This window comes from Zosterops lateralis, assembly GCF_965231275.1.
Source record: "Zosterops lateralis genome assembly, chromosome: 27".
Lineage (NCBI taxonomy): Eukaryota > Metazoa > Chordata > Aves > Passeriformes > Zosteropidae > Zosterops > Zosterops lateralis.
This window is the reverse complement of record NC_139787.1, coordinates 803686-820402: the sequence shown is the minus strand read 5'-3', so window position 1 is coordinate 820402 and position 16717 is coordinate 803686. Positions and strand designations below refer to the sequence as shown.

Sequence of the window (16717 nt, the reverse complement as noted above, 5' to 3'; positions counted from 1 at the left end):
TCTGGCTGACACCTGCAACCAGCCCTGTGTCCGGCAGTGCCCCGACTCCACGGTGGTCATCCAGCCCCCGGCCTCGGTGGTCACCTTCCCCGGGCCCATCCTCAGCTCCTTCCCCCAGCAGAGCGCCGTGGGCTCGGCAGGAGCTCCCTACGTCTCTGCAGGCTTCGGTGGCTCCGCTGGACGCCGTGGGGGCTCTGGGGGTGGCTTTGGGGGCTCTGGGGGCTCTGGGGGTTATGGAGGCTTTGGGGGCTATGGAGGTTTTGGAGGTTTTGGCGGCAGCTGCGGCGGCGGCTCCTCCAGATCCTGCGGGCCCTGCTGAGCTCCGGCCCCAGCGCGGCCACGACCCCGGCCCAGCTCCGGGCACGGCCCCGGCACATCCCCGCACGCCTGGGCCTGAAGGAAGGACATCCCTGCCCGCTCTGCCGCCTTCCTGCCCCTCCTGGAGCCCCAAAGGAGCCGCTGCCCCGGCTCCCGGCACGGCCCCGGCGCGGCTCCGGCTGCCGCGGCTCTGCCCAGCCCCGGGACACGCGGGGAGCACTCGGCCAGGGCCCCGCTCTCCTGCCCAGCCTCGCCTCCTCCTCCTCCTCCTCCTCCTCCTCCTCCTGCCCCCTGCACGACAATAAAAGCTCCTGGCATTGCAAATGTTCACCCGCCTCTCGTTTTGCTCTTTGCTCCGTGCTCGATGCCCCGAGACACAGGGGGGGTTTGAAACCCGGGAGGGTTCGGGGCAGTTCCGCTGGGACAAGGTGGAGGAGAAGCGATAGAACAGGGTTTAAATGATTTCTGAGGCAGCAGGGCCCGGAGAATGGGACATTGGGTTCAGGGCAACCAGGATGTTGTTCTGCGTTATTGTTTTAACCAAATCAAGTATAACTTTGCTCAGGGAATGGGGGACAAAGGTGATTCTTAAAGTCCACAGGCCTTGAGGATAAAGTGAGGTCAGGAGGAGCTGTGCCTGTGCAATCATCAGTACCATAAATGATATTATTGTTAATTGTAATGTCAGTTTGATAACTAAATGTGATTATTCTCTCAAACCTGAATCTTAAGCAAGAATCACGGGGATTGTTGTTCCTTGGGTAGAACCAATGGCACAAGTGGGTTTGATGATGGACAGAAGGGCTGGAAGGTGCCGGGGCTCGTCCTGCCCGTGCTGGGCCAGCCCAGGCCGGCAGTGGAGCCCCCTGAGCCGGGCTCTGCTCTGCTGCTCTGCCCGGGGTGTCCCTGTGTCCCTGCCCGGGGTGTCCCTGTGTCCTGCCCAGGGGTGTCCCTGTGTCCTGCCCGGGGCTGTCCCTGTGTCCCTGCCCGGGGCTGTCCCTGTGTCCCTGCCTGGCTCCTGCTGCTCCAGGCTCCTGTTCTGTGCCCCTCAGTGCCCCCAGGCCAAATTTCTATCTCCGTTCCCACCCTGAGAATTGCCCTGGAGCCCCAGGCCCCATTTCCAGCTCCATTCCCACCCTGGGCATTCATTCCCCTGGAGCCCAAGGCCGCATCTCCTGCTCCTTTCCCACCCTGGGCATTCATTCCCCAGGGGCTCCCCAGAGCCCCAGGCCCCATTTCCAGCTCCTTCTCACCCTGGACATTCATTCACCTGGAGCCCTGGGCTCCATTTCCAGCTCCAATTACCACCCTGGACATTCATTCCCCAAAGCCCCGGGCCACATTTCCAGCTCCCTTCCCACTGTGGTCATTCATTCTCCTGGCTCGGGCCAGAGTCCCGGGCCCATTTCCAGCTCCTTTCCACCCTGGACATTCATTCCCCAAGGGCCACCCCAAGCCCCCAGCCCCATTACCAGCTCCTTTCCCACCTCAATTATTCATTCCCCAGGGGCTGCCCAGAGCCCCAGGCCCCATTTCCAGCTCCAATTACCACTCTGGGCATTCATTCCTCAGGGAATGCCTGGAGCTCCAGGCCCCATTTCCATCTCCCTTCCCACCCTGTTCATTCATTCCCCATGGACTGCCCAGAGCCCTGGGCCCCATTTCCAACTCCCTTCCCACCCTGGACATTCCCCTGGAGCCCTGGGCACCATTTCCAGCTCCTTCCCACCCTGGGCACTGCCCTGGAGCCTCCAGCCCCATTTCCAGCTGCTGTCCACCCTGGGCATTCATTCCCCAGAGTCTGCCCAGAGTCCTGGGCCCCATTTCCAGCTCTTTTCCCACTCTGGACATTCATTCCCCAGGAGCCCCCAGCCCCATTTCCATCTCCCTTCCCACCCCGGGCACCAACCCCAGCCCCAGAGGTGATCTCAGCTTTGCTGCTTGGCCCGAGCCCTTGGAGGAGTTTCTGCCAGACCCTCTTGGGTGGCCCTTTCCCCGTCCCCAGCCCGGGCTTTGGGGGTGTCCTGCCTTTCCTGCAGCCGGGAGAACACGGGGCGGCCTCTGCCCGGGATGTGACAGCCCCAGCTGGGACACGCGGAGCCAAAGTGTCCCCAGGCTCCCGGGGCACTGCCAGGGCCACCCCAACAGCCCAACACACCCCCAGGAGATCGGGGAGGGTGGGGAGAGCGGGGAGAAGGAAAACCAGGAGTCAACATTGCGATGCAAGACGGGTTTTATTGCAGGGGGAGGGCAGGAGGGGCTGGGCAGAGGAGCAGGGCCACGGCCAAGGGCTGCCCGTGCCCCGGCCCTGGGCAGAGCCGGGTCAGCAGCAGCAGGAGCAGCAGCCCCGGCAGAGTCTCTGGGGCACCAGGAGCCCCGTGGGGCTGCTCAGGCGGGGCAGGGACAGGGCACAGGGGCTTCCCAAGCTGGCACCTTTGGGGCTCCCAAGGCGCGGAGCCCGGCGGTGCCGGAGGCGTTTCCTTGCGCAGAGCGTCGGGTCGGGACGTGCCGGGGGTTCTCCTGGAGCTCTCCTTGGTCCGAGGCCGCGCCGGGCCCGGGCCTTAGCAGGGCCCGCAGTTGCCGTTCAGGTACCGGTGGCCGCTGCTCCAGCCCCCGTAGCCACAGCCCCCAAGGCCCCCATAGCCCCCATAGCCCCCATAGCCCCCATAACCTCCACAGCCCCAACCCCCGTAGCCCCCACGGCTTCCATAGCCCCAACCCCCATAACTCCCATAGCCCCCATAACCTCCATAACCTCCATAACCCCCATAACCCCCATAACCACCATAGCCCCAGCCCCCGTAGCCTCCGCGGCTTCCGAAGGCGCCACCGGAGCCGGAGCCGACGTAGGGAGCTCCTGCCGAGCCCACGGCGCTCTGCTGGGGGAAGGAGCTGAGGATGGGCCCGGGGAAGGTGACCACCGAGGCCGGGGGCTGGATGACCACCGTGGAGTCGGGGCACTGCCGCACACAGGGCTCGTTGCAGGTGTCAGCCAGAGGGGCCGGGGTGGCCACCCCGCAGCTGGGGACACACAGGCTGGAGCAGGACATCCTTGGGCAAGGCTGAGAGTTCTGGAAAACAACCCAAAAAAGAAGGAAAGATGTGAGGAATGGTTTCTTCTGGAGGAGGAAGAGGTGTGAGGAAGGAATTTCTTTTGGGACAAGCAAAGGTGTGAGGACAAAACTGCTGCTGGGAGAAGCAAAGTTGTGAAGAAGGAATTGCTTCTGGGAGAAGCAAAGGTGATAGAAAGGAATTCTCTCTGGGAGAATCAAAGGTGAGAGGAAGGAATTGCTTCTGAGAGAAGTCAAAATATGAGGAAGGAATTTCTTCTGGAAGAATCAAAGGTGTGAAGGAGGAATTGATTCTGGGAGAAGAAAAGATGTAAGCAAGGAATTCCTTCTGGAGGAGGAAAAGGTGTGAAGGAATTTCTTCTGGGAGAAGCAAAGGTGTGAGGAAGGAGTTGATTCTGGAAGAAGCAAAGGTGTGTGGAAGGAATTTCTTCTGGGAGAGGCAAAGGTGAGAGGAAGGTGTTGAAGAGGAGACAGAAAGAGATCCCCAAGAGGCTTTGGAGAGCTGCACTTACCCAGGTGATGAGAGGAGTGAAGTGGAGGAGTCGTTGATGGAGATCTGCAGGAAACTCGGGCTCTTTTATACACCCCAAAATCGCCTGGGGCCATAGGAAAGGGGGTGGTGGCGACAAAAAAAAAAAAACAAACCACCTCAATAATTAACAATTCATGCTGACAAGCTTCATCAGAGAGATAATGTCGCAAGATAATTAATTCCACGGCATCCCCTAACTGGGGACACAGGTGTGAAAACGTGTCCTGGATGTGAAGGGAAGTGATGGGAGGAACAGCCCGTGGCCAATCATTGCGTGACAGACACGGTGCCGGAACCCCAATAAAGGCTGATCTGGCCCTAATCCCTGACTTTGCTCAGCCAGAACAATCCCAGGCATCTTGCAGCAGCTCTTTGAAAACGCTGCCCCAGCCCTCACCCCTGTCATTAGCTGCCTTTTACGGGCTGGTAAACAGAGGAGCTTTTGGGCCGCTCTCGGCGCGTCTCTTCCCAAATCCCACCAACTCCCAGCGACAGCAAAACGCTCTCAGTGATGTCCGTCCTAATCCGTGGCGTTTTTTAGGTCAGCGTTTCTTATCTCCAGGTTTTTATACAAATGAACATTATGTGAGCTTTTCGTCGGGTTTTAAAAATTCTCTACAAATTCATTTTCCCACCCGTGTCAAGGTTTTTTTGGGGTGCCCTGACACGTCTGTGGATTTCCCCCCTCTGAGGTTCTGGAGGAGTTTGGGATTTCCACGTCCCAAAGTTTGGCTTGATGGCCACGCCAAGAGCAGAGGGGGCTGATGACAATGGTGGACAAGACCCAAACACGTTGGGAAGGGGAGAGTGTCACTATTTCACTATTTTGGACACACAGAGGACGAGGCAGACAGCAAAAGGTCAAGCAGGAAAACTCTATTTTAATTTTCTGTGTCCATTTTCTAGAAACTTCGATCAGAAGGCAAAAATTGGCTCCACCTCTTTGACCTCCTTGGTTGAACATCCCCATCAATCCTTTCCCAGAGATGAAATATGTCAACAAAATAGATAAATTCTAAAAATATACAGAATTTTCTTGATGCTGTGTGAGAATAAAATACAAACACTAAAAAAACCAGCAGATTTAGGAAAATAAAATACAAACACTAAGAAAAACAGGAAATTTTTGATCAAAGGCCAAAAGATTGGCTACACAGGTTTCCACCTCTTTGACCTCGTTGTTTGAACATCCCCATCAATCCTTTCCCAGAGGAGAAATATTAAAACAAAATAGATAAATTCTAAAAATACACATAATTTTCTTGAAGCCGCGTGAGAATAAAACACTAAAAAAAAGCAGATTTAGGGTGACAGGAGAGCAATGAGGCCAAGTCCTTTCTGAGGCTCAGGGCGGCCCAACCAAATCCCAAAAGATGTTTGGGATTTCTTTGAGGGATTAGGGGCAGATCGGGGTTTATTGGGGCTGCAGCAGCACCTTGTCCTGTCATGTAATGATGGGCCAGAGCCGTTCCCCTCCCATCAGCGCAGGGCACGTTTCCACACCAATATCTCCCTGAAATGTTTAGGTGTATAATTGTATTGCAACATTATCTCTTTGATGAAGCTTGTCAGCTTGAATTCCTAATTACGTGGGGTTTTATTTTTTTTTTTTTTTTTTTTGGCCACCGCTCCCTTTCCTGATGCCCCCAGGCCCTTTCAGGGATGTATAAAAGGTCCCAGGGTTTTCACAGAGCTCTATCCACCTTTCCACAGCTTGACTCCTCTTATCAACTTGGTAAGTCCTGCTCTTTCCTCCTTCATCTTTTGGCTTTTTGAAGGAATTTTTGTCCAGGGATTTTTCTTTGGCTCCTCTTTGTTCTCTTAGTGCAGAGTTAGGAGGGTTGGTATTAGACCCGTGGGCTGAGGGATTTTGGATTGTTCAGGATTTTTCATCCGCTTTGGGTGTCAAAGTTTTCTGAGCTTCTTTGGGCAAGGAAGACTCGGGGATGGTGAAGGCAGCAAGGGATGTGAGCAGGGATTTTAATGGAGTGGGGATGAGTTAGGAATGACTGAGATGTCCCAGAGCATGTCCTGGGACACAGGGATGAGGTGGGACAGAGCCAGGATGGATTTGGGATGAGTTCTTGGTGTGAGCCTTGGCTGTGCCTTGTCTTGCATCTTTCCTTGCCTGGTCCAAGAAATTCTTTCCTCGGACTTTGTCTCTTCCAGAATAAACTCCTTCCTCATACCTTTGCTTCTTCCAGAAGAAATTCCTTTCTCATATTTTGACTTCTCCCATAATCAATTCCTTCCTCAAATCTTTGCTTCTCCCAAAGTAATTCCTGCCTGACACCTTTGCTTCTTCCAGAAGAAATTCCTTCCTCATATTTTGACTTCTCCCAGAAGAAGTTCCTTCCTCACACCTTTGGCTCTCCCAGAAGAAATTCCTTCCCCAAACCTTTGCCTGCCCCTGAACAAATTCCTTCCTCACACCTTTGCTTCTTCCAGAAGAAATTCCTTCCTCATATTTTGACTTCTACCGGAAGAAGTTCCTTCCTCACACCTTTGCCTTCTCCCAAAGTAATTCCTTGCTCACACCTTTGCTTCCTCCAGAAGCAATTCCTTCTTCACACCTTTGCTTCTTCCAGAAGAACGTCCTTCCTCACAACTTTGCTTCTCCCAGAACCAATTCCTTCCTCACATTTTTACTTCTCCCAGAATCAATTCCTTCCTCACACCTTTCCTTCTTTCTTGGGGTTGTTTTCCAGAACTCTCAGCCTTGCCCAAGGATGTCCTGCTCCAGCCTGTGTGTCCCCAGCTGCGGGGTGGCCACCCCGGCCCCTCTGGCTGACACCTGCAACGAGCCCTGTGTCCGGCAGTGCCCCGACTCCACGGTGGTCATCCAGCCCCCGGCCTCGGTGGTCACCTTCCCCGGGCCCATCCTCAGCTCCTTCCCCCAGCAGAGCGCCGTGGGCTCGGCAGGAGCTCCCTACGTCGGCTCCGGCTCCGGTGGCGCCTTCGGAAGCCGCGGAGGCTACGGGGGCTGGGGCTATGGTGGATATGGGGGTTATGGGGGTTATGGAGGTTATGGAGGTTGGGGATATGGAGGCCGTGGTGGCTACGGGGGTTGGGGCTATGGAAGCCGTGGGGGCTACGGGGGTTGGGGCTGTGGAGGTTATGGGGGCTATGGGGGCTATGGGGGCTATGGGGGCCTTGGGGGCTGTGGCTACGGGGGCTGGAGCAGCGGCCACCGGTACCTGAACGGCAACTGCGGGCCCTGCTAAGGCCCGGGCCCGGCGCGGCCTCGGACCAAGGAGAGCTCCAGGAGAATCCCCGGCACGTCCCGACCCGACGCTCCGCGCAAGAAACGCCTCCGGCACCGCCGGGCTCCGCGCCTTGGGAGCCCCAAAGGTGCCAGCTTGGGAAGCCCCTGTGCCCTGTCCCTGCCCCGCCTGAGCAGCCCCACGGGGCTCCTGGTGCCCCAGAGACTCTGCCGGGGCTGCTGCTCCTGCTGCTGCTGACCCGGCTCTGCCCAGGGCCGGGGCACGGGCAGCCCTTGGCCGCGGCCCTGCTCCTCTGCCCAGCCCCTCCTGCCCTCCCCCTGCAATAAAACCCGTCTTGCATCGCAATGTTGACTCCTGGTTTTCCTTCTCCCCGCTCTCCCCACCCTCCCCGATCTCCTGGGGGTGTCTTGGGCTGTTGGGGTGGCCCTGGCAGTGCCCCGGGAGCCTGGGGATGCTTTGGCTCCGCGTGTCCCAGCTGGGGCTGTCACATCCTGGGCAGAGGCTGCCCCGTGTTCTCCCGGCTGCAGGAAAGGCAGGACACCCCCAAAGCCCGGGCTGGGGACGGGGAAAGGGCCACCCAAGAGGGTCTGGCAGAAACTCCTCCAAGGGCTCAGGCCAAGCAGCAAAGCTGACAGCACCTCTGGGGCTGGGGTTGGTGCCCGGGGTGGGAAGGGAGATGGAAATGGGGCTGGGGGCTCCAGGGGAATGCCCAGGGTGAGAAGGAGCTGGAAATGGAGCCGGAGCTCCAGGGGAATGCCCAGGGTGGGAAGGAAATGGAAATAGGGCCCAGGGCTCCAGGCAGCCCATGGGGAATGAATAACTGTGGTGGGAAAGGAGCTGGAAATAAAGCCTGGGGCTCTGGCACCTCCTGGGGAATGAAGGCCCAGGGTGGGAAAAGAGCTCGAAATGGGGCTGGGGGCTCCAGCAGAATGGCCAGGGTGGGAAGGAGCTGGAAATGGGTCCGAGGGTCCAGGCAGACCCTGGGGAATGAATGCCCAGGGTGGGAAAGGAACTGGAAATGGGGCCAGGGGCTCCAGGCTCCTGGGGAATGAATTCCTGGGATGGGATAGGAGCTGGAAATGGAGCCCAGGGCTCTGGGCAGTCCTGGGGAATGAATAATTGAGGTGGGAAGGAAGTGGGAAATGGGCCTGGGGCTCCTGGGGAATGAATGCCCAGGGTGGGAAAGGAGCTGGAAATGGGGCCTGGGGCTCTGGGCAGACCTTGGGGAATGAATGCCCAGGGTGGGAAGGAAGCGGGAAATGGGCCTGGGGCTCCAGGGGAATGTCCAGGGTGAGAAGGAGCTAGAAATGGGGCCCTGGGCTCTGGCCAGATCCAGGGGAATGAATGCCCAGATGAGGAAGAGACCTGAAAATGGGGCCCGGGACTTGGGGGAGACCCTGGGGAATGAAAGCCCAGGGTGGGAAGGAGGTGGAAATGGGTCCGAGGGGTCCAGGGGAATGCCCAGGGGTGGAAAGGGAGCTGGAAATTAGCCCGGGGCTCTGAGGGGCCACAGAGCAGGAGCCCAGAGCGGCAGGAGACAGGCAGGGACACAGGGACAGCCCCGGGCAGGACACAGGGACAGCCCTGGGCAGGACACAGGGACAGCCCCGGGCAGGACACAGGGACAGCCCTGGGTGGGGACACGGGGACAGCCCCGGGCAGGGACACAAGGACAGCCCGGGCAGAGCAGCAGAGCAGGGCCCGGCTCAGGGGGCTCCGCTGCCGGCCTGGGCTGGCCCAGCACGGGCAGGACGAGCCCCGGCACCTTCCAGCCCTTCTGTTCATCATCAAACCCCCTTGTGCCATTGGTTCTACCCAAGGAACAGCGATCCCCGTGATTCCTGCTTAAAATCCCGGTTTGAGAGAATAACCATATTTAGTTACCAAACTGACATTACAATTAACAATAATATCATTTATGGGACTGATGATTGCACAGGCACAGCTCCTCCTGACCTCACTTTATCCTCAAGGCCTGTGGACTTTAAGAATCACCTTTGTCCCCCATTCCCTGAGCAAAGTTATACTTGATTTGGTTAAAACAATAACGCAGAACAACATCCTGGTTGCCCTGAACCCAATGTCCCGTTCTCCAGGCCCTGCTGCCTCAGAAATCATTCAAACCCTGTTCTATCCCTTCTCCTCCACCTTGTCCCAGCGGAACTGCCCCGAACCCTCCCGGGTTTCAAACCCCCCCTGTGTCTCGGGGCATCGAGCGCGGAGCAAAGAGCAAAACGAGAGGCGGGTGAACATTTGCAATGCCAGGAGCTTTTATTGTCGTGCGGGGGGCAGGAGGAGGAGGAGGAGGAGGAGGAGGCGAGGCCGGGCAGGAGAGCGGGGCCCTGGCCGAGCGCTCCCCGCGTGTCCCGGGGCTGGGCAGAGCCGCGGCAGCCGGAGCCGCGCCGGGGCCGTGCCGGGAGCCGGGGCAGCGGCTCCTTTGGGGCTCCAGGAGGGGCAGGAAGGCGGCAGAGCGGGCAGGGATGTCCTTCCTTCAGGCCCAGGCGTGCGGGGATGTGCCGGGGCCGTGCCCGGAGCTGGGCCGGGGTCGTGGCCGCGCTGGGGCCGGAGCTCAGCAGGGCCCGCAGGATCTGGAGGAGCCGCCACCGCAGCTGCCGCCAAAACCTCCAAAACCTCCATAGCCCCCAAAGCCTCCATAACCCCCAGAGCCCCCAGAGCCCCCAAAGCCACCCCCAGAGCCCCCACGGCGTCCAGCAGAGCCACCGAAGCCTGCAGAGACGTAGGGAGCTCCTGCCGAGCCCACGGCGCTCTGCTGGGGGAAGGAGCTGAGGATGGGCCCGGGGAAGGTGACCACCGAGGCCGGGGGCTGGATGACCACCGTGGAGTCGGGGCACTGCCGGACACAGGGCTGGTTGCAGGTGTCAGCCAGAGGGGCCGGGGTGGCCACCCCGCAGCTGGGGACACACGGGCTGCAGCAGGACATCCTTGGGCAAGGCTGAGAGTTCTGGAAAAGAACCCCAGGAGAGGCAAAGGGGTGAGGAAGGAATGGCTTCTGGGAGAATCAAAGGTGTGAGAGAGGAATTTCTTCTAGAATAGGCAAAGGTGTGAGGAAGGAATTGTTTCTGGAAAAGGCGAAGGTGTGAGGAGGGAATTTCTATTAGGAGAAGCAAAGGTGTGAAGAAGGAATTGATTCTGGAAGAAACAAAGTGTGACAAAGGAATTTCTTCTGGGAGAAGCAAAGGTGTGAGGAAGGAATTGATTCTGAGAGAATCAAAGGTTTGAGGAAGGAATTTCTTCTGAGAGACTCAAAGGTGTGAAGAAGGAATTGTTTCTGTACAAAGCAAAGGTGTGAGGAGGGAATTGCTTCTGGGAGAAGTAAAAATGTGAGGAAGGAATTTCTTCTGGGAGAAGCAAAGGTGTGAGGCAGGAATTGTTTCTGGAAGAGACAAAGGTGTGAGACAGGAATTTCTTCTGAGAGAAACAAAGGAGTTAGGAAGGAATTGTTTCTGTAAGAGGCAAAGGTGTGAGGCAGGAGCTGCAGAGCAGGAGACACCAAGAGATCCCCAGGAGCCCTTGCAGAGCTGCTCTTACCCGGGCGATGAGAGGAGTGAAGTGCAGGATGTGGATGGGGCTGTGCAGGGAGCTCGGGCTCTTTTATACAGCCCCGAGAGCCTGGGGCATCATCCCGGGCACGGCACAGACCCCCCGGTCATGGGGAACTCAACACTCCGGCAAAGCTTCCCCAAGCCAAGGGGACGCAGGAACAATCTGTCATCCCCCCATTGTGGCCGTCGGCGTGGAGGGGATGAGTGGCCAAGAGAGAGGCGCTGGCAGGGAGAGCCCTGGGCCGTGGTGACACGACAGACAGGGCGCTGCTGGAGCTTCACTCAGAGCCCCAATAAAGGCTGATCTGGCCCTAATCCCTGACTTTGCTCAGCCAGAACAATCCCAGGCATCTTGCAGCAGCTCTTTGAAAACGCTGCCCCAGCCCTCACCCCTGTCATTAGCTGCCTTTTACGGGCTGGTAAACAGAGGAGCTTTTGGGCCGCTCTTGGCGCGTCTCTTCCCAAATCCCACCAACTCCCAGCGACAGCAAAACGTTCTCAGTGATGTCCATCCTAATCCGTGGTGGTTTTTAGGTCAGCATTTCTTATCTCCAGGTTTTCAGACAAATGAACATTATGTATTGAGATTTCTGTCAGGATTTGAAAATTCTCTACAAATCCATTTCCCACCTGTGTCAAGGTTTTTTGGGGTGTTCTGACACGTCTGTGGATTTCTCCCCTTTGAGGTTCTGATGGATTTTAGGATTTCCACGTCCCAAAGTTTGCCTTGATGGCCACGCCAAGAGCAGAGGGGGCTGATCCCAGGGGTGGGCAAAGCCCAAAACAGGAAAAAGGGAGAGTTCCACTATTTTGGACACACAAAGGATGAGGCAGACAGCAGAAACCAGGCAGGAAAACTCTATTTTAATTTTCTGAGCCCATCTTATCGACACTTTGATCAAAGGCCAAAAGATTGGCTCCACAGGTTTCCACCTCTTTGATCTCCTTGGTTGAACATCTCCATCAATCCTCTCCCAGAGGAGAAATATGTCAATAAAATATATAAATTCTAAAAATATACAGAATTTTCTTGAAGGTGTGGGAGAATATAATTCAAACACTAAAAAAACAGCAGATTTAGGGCCACACTTCGATCAGAAGGCAAAGGATTGGCCACACAGGTTTCCACCTCTTTGACCTCCTTGGTTGAACATCACCATCAATCCTCTCCCAGAGGAGAAATAGGTCAATAAAATAGGTGAATTCCAAAAATACACATAGTTTTCTGGAAGCTGTGTGAGAATACAACAAAAACAGTAAAAAAAAAAAAAGATTTAGGGCCCCGGGAGAGCAGTGGGGCAGCAGTGACAGAGGGCACAGCACGGCAGGAGCAGCAGGGCAGGGCTGAGGCTCCTGCAGCCCCCTGGCTGTGAGCTCTGGGGGCTGGCCCAGCCCTCCTGGAGGGTCTGCACTGCCCGGGGGGTGTCGGCCCAGCCCCCCCAGAGCCAGCCCGGCCCCAGGCCAGCCCCGGCTCCCAAAGGACGCTCTGGGCTGGTGTGTGAGCCAAGTGAGGGATTAGGGCCAGCCCCGGGTTTATTGGGGCTGTGACTGAGCTGCAGCAGCAGCGAGTCTGTCATGTAATGATGGGCCAGGGCCGATCCCTCCCGTCACCTCCCGCGGGTGCCGGGCACGTTCCCACACCAATATCTCCAGTGGGCGATGACAAAGAGCCGTCCCCCATCATTAGCTGGGGCATTGCACTTGTCAGCTGGAATTGCTCATTCCCAATGGGGGGGAAGGAAGGGGCTTTGCCCCCACCCCCTGGATGGTGCCCCGGGCACTGTGGGGTGTATAAAAGGTCCTGGGGATCCACAGGGCATCATCCAGCTCCCTGCACTCGACTCAGCTCATTGATCCTTGTGGTGAGTCCCAGCCTTCCCTCCCTCCCTCCTCAGCTGCTCCTTTCCCCGGGAGTCTCTGGATTTCCCCGGGAATCTTTGTCCCCTGAGCTCCAGCAGCTCTGCCAGGGCAGGGCTGGGGTGGTTGGGCTTGGAGCCCTGGACTGGAGTTCTCTGGGAGCCTCTGGGATGTGGGAGATTTCCTCCATTTCCATGGGGTGATTTGGGTCTGGGGGATTTTCCCCATTTCCATGGGGTGATTTGGGTCTGGGAGATTTTCTCCATTGCCATGGGATGATTTGGGTATTGAAGATTTTCTCCATTTCCATGGGATGATTTGGGTGTCAGAGATTTTCTCCATTTCCATGGGGGGATTTGAGTCTGGGGGATTTTTTCCATCGCCATGGGGTCATTTGGGAGAAGGAGATTTTCTCTATTGCCATGGGGTGATTTGGGTCTGGGGGATTTTCTCCATTGCCAAGGGGTCATTTAGGGGTGGGAGATTTTCTCCATTTCTCCATTTCCACGGCCAGCAGAGACCCGGGGCTGGTGAGGGCAGTGAGGGATCTCAGGAACCATTCCAGCTGCGCCAGGGATTTGCTGGGAACGCCTGGGATGACCCAGAGCCCGTCCTGGCCCAGCTGGGCCCATGTGGGACAGAGCCAGGATGGGTTTGGGATGAGTTCTTGGTGTGAGCCTTGGCTGTGCCTTGTCTTGCAGCTTTCCCGGCCTCGTCCAAGAGACTCTTTCCTCACACCTTTGATTGTCCCAGAAGCAACTTCTTGCTCACACCTTTCCTTCTTTCTTGGGTTGTTTTCCAGAACTTTCTGCCTTGCCCAAGGATGTCCTGCTCCAGCCTGTGTGTCCCCAGCTGCGGGGTGGCCACCCCGGCCCCTCTGGCTGACACCTGCAACGAGCCCTGTGTCCGGCAGTGCCCCGACTCCACGGTGGTCATCCAGCCCCCGGCCTCGGTGGTCACCTTCCCCGGGCCCATCCTCAGCTCCTTCCCCCAGCAGAGCGCCGTGGGCTCGGCAGGAGCTCCCTACGTCTCCGGGGGCTCCGGGGGCTCCTTTGGGGGCCGTGGGGGCTACGGGGGATTTGGGGGCTCTGGGGGATTTGGGGGCTATGGAGGCTTTGGGGGCTATGGAGGCTCTGGGGGTTACGGGGGCAGCTGCGGCCGCGGTTCCAGGGGAGGGTCCTGCGGGCCCTGCTAAAGCCCAAATCCCCCCCTGGAGCTCGGGGCAGCCCCTGGTGCCCCCTGAGCCGGGCTGGAGCTGCAGCCCCTGCTCAGGGCTGGCCTGGGCACAGCCCCGGGACGCTCCTGGTCACCTTGGCCAGGGTGACCCTGCAGAGGCCTGTCCCCGGTGCCTTTTGGGGCTGCTGCCCCCAGCCCTGTCCCCTCTGTGCCAGCCCAGGCAGCCTGTGCTGAGCCTGGCCTGAGCTTCTGCCCTGCCCTGGGCAGCCCCGAGCCCCCAGCCCGGCCTGGCCTGGCCTGGCCAGGGGGAATTGTCTGGGCTGGAGCCCCGGGCTGGGCCTGGCTGCTGCTGCTGCTGCTGCTGCTGCTGCTGCTGCCTTTGGGATTTCTGTGTTTTCCCCAGGCCCTTGGGGCTCTGCTGGGTTTGTCTCTGGCTGACGCCGCCCGGGGCCTTTTCTGTGCACAATAAACAATCTGCATTGCATGAACCCCTCCTGCTTTGATGGATTTCTTCATCCTGGGTGTGAATCAGAGTCTGAGTGAGCAATGGTGTGAAATCCCTTTTGGGTTTTGGTTGGTTTTTATGGGTTTTCTCCTCTGCCTTGGGTTGGGCAGAACATTCTGGTCACTGATTGTGTCCACTGCAATCCCAGAATAATTCAGGTTGGAGAAACCTCCAAGATCCTCCTCCAGTTTGTGTCCAGTTTGTTCCGTGGCCAATTCCAAGGGTGGGGACCCCAAACCTCCCTGGGCAGCCCCTTCCAGCCCTGAGCCCCTTCCAGGGGAGAAATTCTGCCCCAGATGAAGAGGGGCCGTGGCCTTTTCCATCCCCAGTGGAGAATCTCAATTTCATGAACCATTTCTGTTATTATGGATTTCTTCATCCTGGGTGTGAATCATTTTTTTGGGGTTTTTTTCCCCTCTTTCTTTCCTTTTTTTTTTTTTTTTTTTTTTTGTTTAATTTATCTTTTATTTTTGGGGGGCAGCAGTGTGTTTTTGGTTTTGGTTTTGGTTTTTGTTTTTGGTTTTGGTTTTTTTCGGTTTGGTTTGGTTTGGTTTGGGTTTTATTTTTGTGTGTGTGTCATTAAATTAAGGAAAACAGAAAAAAACTCATTTCAAGTACAGAAAATTTATTTGGAAAAAATTTATGGGGAATTTCCCTTTTTGGCAGCGTCGCCTTGTGCAATTCCCAGTTTAAAGTCATTTCTCTAAGCACAGAGCCAGGAAAAAGAAATTTTAAAAAAAGAAAAAAAAGAAAAAAAAGAAAAAAAAAGGAAAAAAAAAAAAAAGAAAAAAAATAACAAAAATATAACAAAAAGAAAAAAAGTCCTGAGCACCTTCCAGGGGAGAAATTCTGCCCCAAATTGAACCTCAAACCCCAAAATTCATCACCCAGAAATGATCAGAACCTTTGAGATGTTCAACATCTCAGACATTTTCCTTTTCCAGCACATAAAAAATGGAAATAAATTATTATTCTCATTCCAAGGCTTGAAGGAAAAAAAAAAAATTAATTAATTCATTTATTCCTTTGTGCTCCTTCAACAAAAAAAGTTTCAATGTCTTTATTTTTTTTTGATAATTTCAGCAGTTCAAAGCAACTCTCAGTTTAAATAAATAAAGTGGTTTTATGTATTTATAGGTTGTTATTAGTCTATTTAAAGTTTAATTTTCTTTTCTATTTAAAGTTTAATTTTCTTTTCTATTTAAACTTCATTTTCTTCTGTATTTAAAGTTTAATTTTCTTCTATATTTAAAGTTTAATTTTCTTCTGTATTTAAAGTTTAATTTTCTTCTCTATTTAAAGTTTAATTTTCTTCTCTATTTAAAGTTTAATTTTCTTCTCTATTTAAAGTTTAATTTTCTTCTCTATTTAAAGCTTAATTTTCTTCTCAGAAGAAAAGAAGAGTCACTTTAAAGGTGTTTTAATCAGAATTAATTTTATACCTTTTAATATTTAACATTCATTTTATATTCTGTATAATATAGAATAATATAATATATAATGTATAATATATAATATATAATATATAATATATTAATTTTATATTTATTTAACATTCATTTTACACCTTTCAGGTTTTTCATTCCAATGTGGCTCTACAGGAGAAATTCCAATTCCAATAAAAATTCCAATTAACAGCTTTGTCTCCTCATCCTCCAAATCTGGATTTATTTCCAGTTTTATATTTAGTGAACAAAATACGTGTTAAAATTCAAGTAATTTTTTTTTTCTTTAATTACAGCCTTATTAAAAAGCAGCTAAACCAGTTTCGAGGGGCTGAGGCAGCAGAATTTATTTTATTTTAAATGTGAATGTAAATTTTTAAAAGATAAAATTTATTTTTTAATGTATTAATTTATGTATTGGGAGGTTTTGGGGTCTTTTTGGGTTTATTGGGGGTTTTTGTTTGGGGTTTTTTTTGTGGGTTTTTTTTGTGGGTTTTTTTTTGTGATTTTTTGGGGAGTTTTTTGTTTGTTGGTTGGTTGGGTTTGGTTTTGTTTTTGTTTTGGGGGTTTTTGGGGGGTTTTTTGGGGTATTTTTTTGTTTGTTTTTTTGGGGGGGGGTTTTGTTGTTTGTTTGGGGGTTTTTTTTCATTTTTTTGTTTTTGATTTTTTGGGGTTTTTTTCATTTGTGTTTGTTTGGTTTTGAGTTTTTTTGGGTTTGTATTTTGGGGTTTTTTTGTTTGTGCTTGTTTGTTTTGAGTTTTTTTGGTTTTGTATTTTTGGGAGTTTTTTTTGTTTGTGTTTTTTTGGTTTTGAGTTTTTTTGAGTTTTGTGGGTTTTTGATTGGTTTTGGTTTTGTTTTCAGATTTTTGGTTTCGTTTTTGGATTTTTGGTTTTGTTTTTGGGGTGCTTTTTTTTGTTTTGTTTTGTTTTGATTTGATTTTTTTGTTTCTGTTTTGTTTTGTTTTTTGGGTTTTTTTGTGTGTATGTTGAATGTAAAAGAAATCACCATCCAAAACCAAACCCAAC

At 53.8% G+C, this 16717-nt stretch overlaps 2 protein-coding genes across 2 annotated transcripts; one reads left to right on the top strand and one right to left on the bottom strand.

Moving 5' to 3' along the window:
* Positions 1-2879: 2879 nt before the first annotated feature.
* On the bottom strand, positions 2880-3368 carry LOC310919605 (uncharacterized protein; the record flags this gene model as incomplete). The annotated part of the gene is made up of 1 exon (XM_083879033.1): positions 2880-3368. One exon carries the CDS (start codon positions 3366-3368, stop codon positions 2880-2882), a length of 489 nt encoding a protein of 162 aa, XP_083735159.1.
* Positions 3369-6650: 3282 nt separating this feature from the next.
* Positions 6651-7145, top strand: LOC310919604 (uncharacterized protein; the record flags this gene model as incomplete). The annotated part of the gene is made up of 1 exon (XM_083879032.1): positions 6651-7145. The coding sequence occupies one exon, from the start codon at positions 6651-6653 to the stop codon at positions 7143-7145; it is 495 nt and encodes a 164-aa protein (XP_083735158.1).
* Between the last annotated feature and the right edge of the window lie 9572 nt (positions 7146-16717).